General features: G+C 47.0%; 1 protein-coding gene across 3 annotated transcripts; it reads left to right on the top strand.

Annotated features, from left to right (window-relative positions):
- Positions 1–489: 489 nt before the first annotated feature.
- On the top strand, positions 490–9333 carry SRSF4 (serine and arginine rich splicing factor 4). 3 transcript variants are annotated; one of them, XM_062509040.1, is made up of 7 exons: positions 490–608; positions 3837–3979; positions 4845–4957; positions 6658–6872; positions 7692–7775; positions 8193–8410; positions 8528–9333. In XM_062509040.1, exons 1-7 carry the CDS (start codon positions 502–504, stop codon positions 8683–8685), a joined length of 1038 nt encoding a protein of 345 aa, XP_062365024.1. In that variant the 5' UTR covers positions 490–501; the 3' UTR covers positions 8686–9333. The 3 variants fall into 3 exon arrangements, with proteins under 3 accessions (XP_062365024.1, XP_062365023.1, XP_062365026.1); XM_062509039.1 differs by having other exon boundaries at positions 7926–9333; XM_062509042.1 differs by lacking the exon at positions 7692–7775 and having other exon boundaries at positions 3837–3989; positions 4861–4957; positions 8253–8359.
- The last annotated feature ends 597 nt before the right edge of the window (positions 9334–9930 follow it).

The following is a 9930-nucleotide window of genomic DNA, read 5'->3' as shown; positions in this document are numbered from 1 at the left end:
TTAGAGTTCAGCAAGAGGGACATTGCTGCTCACCAGAGGGAATGAGGAACAGCCAAGTCTGGCCACGGATGGTGAATGCTATGGGGGGACGCCTGGGCATCCCAAGTGTGGGGATGGGGGACCCCCATCCCTGCCTGCCTTTGAGATCCCATCAAGATCCAGCATTTTGGGAACGGGGCACTGCCCGGGGCACTCCACAGGCCCCTGCCGAAGAGAGGACCTCCTAGGCACCTCGGCACCCTCATTAGTGCCCTGCACGTGGGAAAGGGGAGATCGATCCATGCTCTCCATGGAGAACGAGCCCGCCATGCCCGCAGGTGATGGGGCCCGCAGGTGGTGGGGCCCATACGGCGGCGTGGCCCCTTTAAGAGTCAGCCCGCGCGAGGGGCGTGGCCCAAGGTGACGTTGCCCGCGCGTCACTGCCCGCGCGCCACCGTGACGTCAGGCGGCTGCGCGGCCCGCGGGCCCTTCACGCCCCCCGGGCGCAGCCCCGGCCCCGCGATGCCGCGGGTCTACATCGGCCGCCTCAGCTATCAGGCCCGGGAACGCGATGTGGAGCGCTTCTTCAAGGGCTACGGCAAGATCCTCGAGGTGGATCTCAAGAACGGGTGAGCGCGGGCTCGGCCTGGCCGCCGCGAGGGGAGGATCCGGGCGCCTGAGGCCCTTGGCGGGTCCGAGGGAGAAGAGGTCGCCGGGGCGCTCTGGGCAATGCTGGGGGCAGGACGGCTGGGTCGCCCCCTTTGGGTGGGGATGAAAGAGGCAGGGAGATTGGGCTCCCCCTTGGTGGGGGGACGCGAAGCCTGGGCCTTTATTGGGGCGGTATTTTGGGTTCTCTTTTGGGGAGTGGGCAGGATGCTTGAACTTCCATTGGAGGAGGGACAAGGCGGCTGGGCCCCCCCTTTTTGCGGGGGAGAGGATGGCTGGGCTTTTATTGTGAAAGGGTAGTCTGCTTAGATTAATTTTTTTTTTTTTTTTGGAGGGGGGGATACAGAACGTCTGGGTTTCTCCTTTTTTTTTGTGGGGACTGGGGAAGGACGCCCGGGCCCCTACTGGAGCTGGGACCAAGACGCCTGGGCTCTCCCCTTGGGGGAACCAGGATGCTTGGGTTCTCTTTTGGGGTGCGGGGTAGGATGCCCGGGCTCCCCTTCTTGTGTAGGGAGGACATGACGTCTGGCTCTTTTCTGGGGGAGGCAGGATGGCTGGGGCTCTGTTGGGGGGGATGCAGGTGCCTGGACTCTCCTTTGGGTGGGGGTGAGGGAGGCTGGGTGGTTGGGTTCCCGTTTTTTTTGGAGTGGATGCCGGACACCTTCACTGCCCCTTTGGGGAGGCCCTGGATGCATGGGCTTCTTGTTTTTGGAAGACAGGACACCTGGTTTCTGTGATAACTGGGGGGTAGGACGGCTGGATCCCGCCTCGGTTCTTAGTGGCCAGCTCATCTGTGTCCTGCCCCGCCTCCTGCAGGGAGGGGGTGTCTCCCTGAGGGGCCCCCCAGGCCTCTCTGCACCTCAGGGCAAGCATTCAAGGGTGAGCCAGGCTGCACACCAAGGTAACAGAAAGAATGCCACTGTTTTCCAGATGGGGTGCAGAGCTGCTCCCAGAGCCCCCAGGCTGACCGGGGGCATGTTCTGCCCCCCCCCCAAACCTGCTGTTCCTCTGTGTTCTCACTTGTGCTGTTCCAGCAGCTGAGCCCTCACTGCATCTCCAAGGGTTGGATCCTGCTCCACCAGGGCTTGGCCAAGACATTCAAGTGTGGATTTTTGAAGAAAAAGCAAATTGTCATTTTTGGTGGGTTTTTCCCTAGCACCCAAAGCCTCATGAGTGCTGGTGCCTTTGCTTTTTCCAAGAAATGCAGCTTGAAGTCTTCCTTAGGAAGGCTGAATTGAATATAGATTTGTCATTGTATAACCTGGAGACCCAGGTATTAATTACACCTCAGAAGTGGAGAAGAGGAATTTCCTGTACAAGTTAGTCCTTGAGCACTAAAGTGAAAGAGGTTCATTAAGTTTTAATGCTGCTTGTGCTAGCAGGTAGACATTTAACAGGTTTATAACATGAATAAAATCCATTATTAAAGCAAACGAGTGTCCGTGTGTCAGTTTTAACGCACACAGCCTGAGGTGTTGTTGAAGATTAGCTGAAATATCTGAGGATGCTGTTTTCCAGTCCTGCTCTGTATCCTTGGAAATGTTTGGGGGGGTCAGTTTTCCTGTTCAGTATTCCCAAATTCAGTATTTCTGTTTCATACATGTTGGGGGCGGAAGGAGGGAGCCAACTAAACTTTCTTAACAGATGTGGAACTGCTGAGTTATGTGGCTGATGTGGAAAAGGGTCTTGTACTTCTGCTTTTAAGTAAATTTAATTGTCTTTCTAGTTTTATATTCCGAAGTATTTTAACAGGTTTGCAGTTACTTGAGCAGTCATGTTTTCTGTCTGTGCTTGGGAAGACCTGGGCTGAGCTGTGCTCTCCTGAGCCTTCCTCCATAGCTTGTTTCTGGTATTGCTCAGGAAACAATTGAAACTTCCTGCATGGTGTTTGACTGGAGAGATTCTTGAAGTTGATTCTGGAAGTCTGGGGGTTCTCCCTGGTGGATCCTCCACTGGGTGTTTCAGCAGCAAAACTGGAATGATGGAGTGGGACAATGGAATGCAAAGTGATACCACAGAGCTCTAAAAGCTTCCCTGGGGTTCGCTAATTGTAATTTGAGCTTGAAATTCAATGGCTTAAAGCAATTATTACCTGAGGGAGGGATGGGGAAATGAAAACATGGGTCATGTAGGATTCTCCATTTCAAATTGCAGTTTTTAATTGTGTGCTCTTAGTTTTCATACTCTTTCCTGCTCAGAGCTGCACTGACAGTTACAGATCTGTGTGTGTAGTGAATGTATGAAGGGATCAGAAAATTTGACTTTTCAGCCTGCTTTTTGTCTTCTGTGAACACACTAAAAGCTACTTGTGATGCCTCTAAGAAAAAAACCAAACTAGTTCTACTCCTCTACTTACCTGCCTGCATTACTCTGGGCAGCTCTGAAGAATTCAAGGCTTTGTCCTACTACAATACCTGCAGGACAGAGGAATGTAACTTCTGCACTGAGTTGAGGAGCACCAATCAAAACTTCAAACTTCCATCCTTTCCTCTACCTCCATTCAAAATCAGTGTTTGCTTTCCAAAGAGAAGTGGTTTGGGTGGGAGGGGACCTCAAAGCCCATCCTGCTCCACCCCCCTGCCATGGGCAGGGACTCTTTCCACTATCCCAGGTTGCTCTGAGCCCCATCCAGCCTGGCCTTGGACACTTCCAGGGATAGCTAAGTCCATCTCTAAGATCATGGTCGGACTCCCTGATCTTGGAGGGTTTTTCCACCCTGAACAGTACTGTGATTCTGGGTTTATTTGGTGTGTGTGGGGTAGTGCTCACCTTTAATGATTGGAGTTTTTAACTTCTGCCTTTGAAAAGATAGATAACACCCTTGATTTCATTAAAGATTATGCCATAATAGTAATCTCTTGCTAACATAAATTAATTCAGCCATTACACTCTCATATGATTTATCTTTTTTTTTTTATGAGGAATTACTTCAGGTTCAATTCAGCAAATCAGCAGACATGTTTTCATGCCTTCCTATTTCTCTCCCTATTTTTGGAAGGGTTTTTATTATTTTTTTTAGGGTTTTTTTTTTTTCCCCAAGGCTGACGGCCTTGAACCCTGCACTATGCTCAGGAGGCTCATCTACAGGACAGCACACACAGGGCTCTGCAGGAAACCACAGGTTGCTGTTGAGCACAGATACCTCAGGTTCAGTTCCTTCCTAGTGATCCCTCTTCCCTCCGTGTCCCTAGGTACGGCTTTGTGGAGTTTGATGATTTGCGAGATGCTGACGATGCTGTCTATGAGCTCAATGGGAAAGATCTGTGTGGGGAGAGAGTGATCGTGGAGCACGCCCGGGGCCCACGCCGGGACAGCAGTTACGGTTCTGGACGCAGTAAGCACTTGTGCATTTGTATCCATGGCTTTTTTAAAATAAAATATTATTTTACTCTTTTATAAAAGTAATTTAAAAGGAAAGTGATACATAGTTGTGACTAGTGTTCTGTAACTGTAAATGTAATTGTTAATCTGAATATTTACTAACTTGTTTATTGTATTAAACTCTTCTAATTGATACATTAATAAACAGTTTCTTGTACCATTTTTATTATTATCATTTCGTTTAACTATTTGAATGGTTTATTTGCAATGTGATGTTTAACATAGATTTAACAAAGACCTCAATGTTTTAATTGAAAGAGTCCTTTGAGGCTAAGATGACTGCCCGTTCCATTTGCTGACCTTGGGGTACCTTTCCATGAGTGGCTCTTTGACCTTTGTGGCCCTTGGCTGACCAAAAAATAAAGAAGCCATGTGACGACTGCAAGCTTTCCCTATTAGACCTGGGTGGTGAGGATCCCAAGGGTTAGAGACAGATGAGATTAATCTGAAATAGGTGCCTGAAAAGCTTTATCATGTCAGATATTCAGAAAGCCTTTAAGCAATGTAAGTAACATTAGTCAACTGGCTTTATTCAGTTTCTTCTCTCAAACTGTTTTAAAAATAATTTTAAATATAATTGCATGTTAATTCTAGTGTACTTATAGTTCTGTGCCTTGTTTAATTACAAGCTTGCAGTAAGACTGTTTTAGTGCTTTGAGTCCTTGTAAGGTGTTACATAAGGGGGGTTGGGTTTAGCCTGGGAGGGGGTGTCTCTGATGTCTTTGGGAATACCCAGGGCAGAGCAGTTCTTTTGGGGTGAAGAGTGAGGCTCCATTTCCCTGGCTGAAGCTCTGCTGTCTGCTTGTCACCTCCTAAAGGTGGATATGGTTATAGAAGAAGCGGAAGAGATAAGTATGGTCCCCCGACCCGTACAGAATACAGATTGATTGTGGAAAATTTGTCAAGCCGCTGCAGTTGGCAGGATCTGAAGGTATGGGGCCCCTTTCCTTACCCTCTCTCTGTTCCAGAGCACAAAGGGTAAAAGACATCTTCAGCAAGGCAAAAAGGTGTGCAGGTCTGCTTTGCTCCAGCTCTTGAGCAATTCCATGGGGAGTAGATTTTGGAAGCAACACACACCTTAATACAGGAGTATATTTCATATATGAAACCATTCATGAGAAGTTGGGAGTTGCACCTCCAGAACTGGTGGCACTGGACAGTGGGAGAATAATTTTTATCCTTAGCACCAGCTAATAAATGTACAGGTGTGTTTTATCGTCTCTTAAACCATGTCAAAATAGATTCAAATCATGCCAGGGATAGGATTCACTAGAGATGAAGGAGCTTGCCCTTGTCAGTTTGGATTTAACCCATCAACTCATAAGGTGCTGCAGCTGTTTGAAACAACAGCATTGTTCCTTCAATATTCCAGTCTCTGTTAGGAATTTCCACACCATCTACACCTGTTTTAAGGAGAGTTTCAGGGAAAGGATGCTTCCAGAATGAGTAACCATGCAAAATCTCTGCCAAAAACTTACTTTTGTAGTCCAAAGGAGTGGCAGGTGATTCTCAGTAGTGGAGGTGTTGAGTGGCACAGTGGAGCCCATGGTACCTCTGAGTACTCTGGAGGTGACGCATTGGCTTGTGATTATGGACATCGTGGATTTAGGGAGCAGGATTTTCAATAGTATATCAAAAAGATTAGTGCGTCCTTATCAAGCTGACCGACAATGGTTGAACCCACTTGTGCTTACTGGAACACTTTCTTTTATGGTTCTCTTTTAAGGGTGTGTAAAATTTGTTCTAAACAAACTTTGACATAGTAGAAACTGGTCTGTAGTTGAATTTTACACTAGTTCAGGTAGGTCTGGAGATGCTTCCAGTGTCTTTGTTGTTAATGCTTCACACCATCACTAGCTTGTCTTTGCTTTTGGTATTAAAATCCTAAGTAGAGCATGGCATGATTAATCCTCCAATGGATGCATTGCTGCTTTTTTTGGGAATAGCTTTCATTACAGTGTACTTAAAATGGGTTGAAAAGCTGGGTTGAAAACAAACCAAACTAGAGCTCTGTGCCCTGTTTCCACTGCAGCCAATTTCCACAGGGGCTGAAAGATACCCTGACCTGGCAGCTTGCTCAAAGCAGAGCAGAACAGACCCTTGATAGAGAGAAGGGTTTAGGGATGGAAACAGAGAAGCCAGGAAGCATGAAGTGGGAAAATTAATTGCAGTTGGAGTTCTGTGGGGCTTTTTTCCAGAAGAACAAGCTGTGTAGACAAGGTGGAGGATGAAGGGAGGTCTGCTTCTCTGTAGGCTTCTTCATCTTCATGTTCAGACTGTATCACCTTTCCCAATTATTTTTGAAAACAAGATGTAGAGAACAAGCATATTACTGCTTTAATGACTTGTGTAATTTGAATCTTAAAAGTCTAGAGCATATTTGATCTAAGACTTGAAGTGGGAGACCTTAAGTTATAGTTTGGCTTGAAACTATCACCCTGGTTCTAATCACACAGACTCTGTGAAGTCATAGTGTGTTATTTGGCACTACAGATGCTGTTTCGGTCAACCCCTTGCTGACCTGCCTATGAATAGAAGAGGCTCAGGGAGCATCGTGTCAGAAGTGAGCAGGGTCAGCTGGAAGCCTGGCTCTGGGTTGAAGGCAATGGTGATTCTGTCCTCTTCCTCTAGGATTATATGCGTCAGGCAGGGGAAGTGACATATGCAGATGCACACAAAGGAAGGAAAAACGAAGGTGTGATTGAGTTCAAATCCTATTCTGACATGAAAAGAGCCCTTGAAAAGCTGGATGGGACAGAAGTAAATGGCAGAAAGATTAGATTAGTGGAAGACAGACCTGGATCAAGACGGCGCCGCTCTTATTCCAGAAGCCGAAGCCATTCAAGGTATGTGCGTAATGTATCTCAGGCTGCAGTTAATGAACATAGAGCAGATTCAGACTTTTGGGTTCCAAAACACCTTGGAAATGTTTGGAGTTCTCAACAGGTTTAGCTTTTTGAGCATGTATTAGTATCCAGGGCATATGAGAGCTGTGTTCTTAGGTGTGTCCCTTGGTGGATGTGTGGACCTGCTCCCTGAATACCAGTCACTTTTTTTCCCTGGTACTCGGCTCTTGTTCCTTGTGGGAGCAGCTGTGTGGCCAGTGGAGCCATGCACATGGAATGAAGCAGAAGGTGCTTCTAACACTTCAGCTCTGAACACTGTGTTCTGCTCCAAGCACCAGGACTAACAGTTATTTCTCAGCGTGGAAACCTCCACCTGTTCCCTGTTTCTCAGAGATTTGTTGCTTTCCTTATCTGACCAAGAGCTGCTTCAGCAGCACCAAGTGTTCTCTCCTTTCCATTCTGGGGTAGAACTCATTGCAAGAAAACTCGGGCAAATCTTTACTGTTCCTAGAAGAATTTGCTTGCAAAATAAAAATCTGAAGTCAAAGCTTTATGCCAGTATATTCAAACTGTGATTTGATTGGGAAAGTGATTATCCCTTAAATACACTGGCATCTTTTCTTCCAGATTAGCACCCTGCTTGCAGCCAGACATGGCAGCAGGGATGAGAGATGGGGAGAAGGATGCTCTCAATGACTGTGTTGTATAACTGAACATTTGGCTACTGAAAGGTGCTTTAGCCCCGTGGGGTTCTGCCCATGGGGGTCACAAGCTCACTGTGGATGTGTGCTAACATGAAGCTGGTTCCTTGTGTTTCAGGTCTCGCTCTCGAAGCAGACACTCCCATAAGAGCAGGAGCCGCAGTGCCAGTAGCAGCCGCTCCAAGAGCAGATCCCGATCCAGGTATGTCTTTGTCTTGGGAGAACTGGGGGTTCCCACTTAAGTGAGAAGCATCGTGTTAAATTTGCAGCAGGAACACTTTTTTTTTCCTCCTGCTCTCTGCACACTCTGCTCAAACCCTCGCCATGCTGTCTTTTGCATTTGCGCTTCCAGGTCTGTGTCCCGTTCCAGAAGCAAGAGCCGTAGTCGGAGCAAGAGCCGTGGCAGAGGCCAGAAAGAGAAAAGCAGGACTCCAAGTAAAGAGGATAAAAGTAGGAGCCGCAGCAGGAGTGCAGAGAAATCCCGAAACAAAAGCAAGGATAAATCTGAGGGCATTCTCCATAACAGTGATGAGAAAGCCAAGAGCAGGAGCCACAGCAAGGAAAAGAGCAGGAGCAGGAGTGGGAGTAAGGAGAGGGGAGAGGCAAGGGAGAGCATGAGGAGCAGAAGCAAGGAGAAGAGTAGAAGCAAAGACAGGGAGAAGAGCATTAGCAAGGCTAGAAGCAGGAGCAAAAGCAGGGATGAGAGTAGGAGCAGGAGCCACAGCAAGGATAAAAGGAAAAGTAGGAAGAGAAGCAGGGATGACAGCAGAAGTAGAAGCCGGAGCCGCAGCAAGAGTGAGAAAAGCAAGAGGCGCAGCAAGCGAGACAGCAAAGGCAGCAGCAAGAAGAGAAGGAAGGACAGCCATGAGCGGTCCAGGTCAGGGTCCAAAGAAAAGGAGCAGCTCAAATCAGAGCCGGACAAGAGGGAGGCAAAAGGTGAGGGGGAGGATGCAGTGTCCCGTTCTAGGTCTAGGTCCATTTCCAAGTCCAAACCAAATGTCAAATCAGATTCTCGTTCCAGGTCCAAATCTGTTTCAAAGCCAAGGTCCCGGTCTAGGTCTGCCTCTAGGTCACGCTCCCGGTCACGGTCAAGGTCCCATTCCAGATCCTAACGTTGCTGCAACCACACTTGGAATGGTTGGAAAAGTCTTTTGTAACGTGTTTAGTTGCTGTAACCAAGTGATTGAAGTAGAAACCCTGTTGATGCTGTGTATTTTTAACAACCTGGTGGTATGTCTGTCATTAACTGCAGCGCTCTCTCCTTGCAGCGCTCTCTGATGTGAGGCTGCTCCGCTCATTTTCTATCCAATAGAAAGATTTTCTTTATATACAGCTCTTCCTTGAGTCCCCAGATTGCTCTGTTTTCCAGGGAGAGCCTTGCAGAGATTGAGCACTGTGCCCTGGTGGCTTTATGGGATTGCAGTGATGACTGATAGGTAGGTATGATGGATTCAACAGTCTTTGCCCTCGATTGATGCCCTTTGATGTCTGCCATTTAGTGGAAGTGCTAAGTCTTAAGTTTCATACTACTTTTGTTCCATATTTTTTGGACTTACAAAGTTGTGAATAGCACAGTCAAAATGAAAAAAAAATAGAGGCACTTGCAGTAATCTATAGGGAAAAGAACTATAGTTCCATATTCTGGTATTGTGACAATATCCTTGTTTTATATTAAATTTTTTTATTTTATTTTTCCCTGTCTTGCAAAGTACAGTGATCCCTGTTTCCATGAGATTTGAATAAAGACTATTTTTGCTTGATGACATTTGGTTACATGGTGCTGTGTTGTGATTGTCAACACTTTCTATTGGTCAGGGTAAGCCTGAATTTGTAGAGAGTCACTCAGAGAAAAGATTCTTAGTTCAGAAAGTCACATTCAGTGCAGGCGCAACTCTTGAATACAGTCCTCTTTCTCCAGCATATTTTCCAGGAGTTTTTCCTCCTAATAAAACACCTGTGCTTGGGAGGAGCCTTCATAAAAGAAAAAGCTCAGGATGTGCTTCTGACCTTGAAAGCACAGAGAGTGGTGGTGGCTGTTCTGTGGCATGTGCCCAGCATTCCTGGGGAGAAGGGAGGGCAGCTTCTAGCAAGAGTTTTGTAGGTGTGTAGGTGTTCCTGAATAGTACCCCAAATTCAGACTTGGGCCATTTGCAAATTGCTCAGACTGAACTTCCCACAAGCTCTTCTCCTGCACAATTGGCTTTGAGTGGAGAAGTGACATCCCCAGCACCTGTTCTTCCTGCAAGCAACATTCTGAAAAATAGAAGGCAAAATGTATTTCATGAGATCTTGGTCTGGAATAAAAGGGTTAGTTACAGCTTCCCCTAAAACTGTCCTTTAGCCAGTTCCAAACTGCT

This window comes from Cinclus cinclus, chromosome 26 (genome assembly GCF_963662255.1).
Source record: "Cinclus cinclus chromosome 26, bCinCin1.1, whole genome shotgun sequence".
Lineage (NCBI taxonomy): Eukaryota > Metazoa > Chordata > Aves > Passeriformes > Cinclidae > Cinclus > Cinclus cinclus.
The sequence above is the reverse complement of the archived record's forward strand: the minus strand, read 5'-3'. Positions and strand labels throughout refer to the sequence as shown.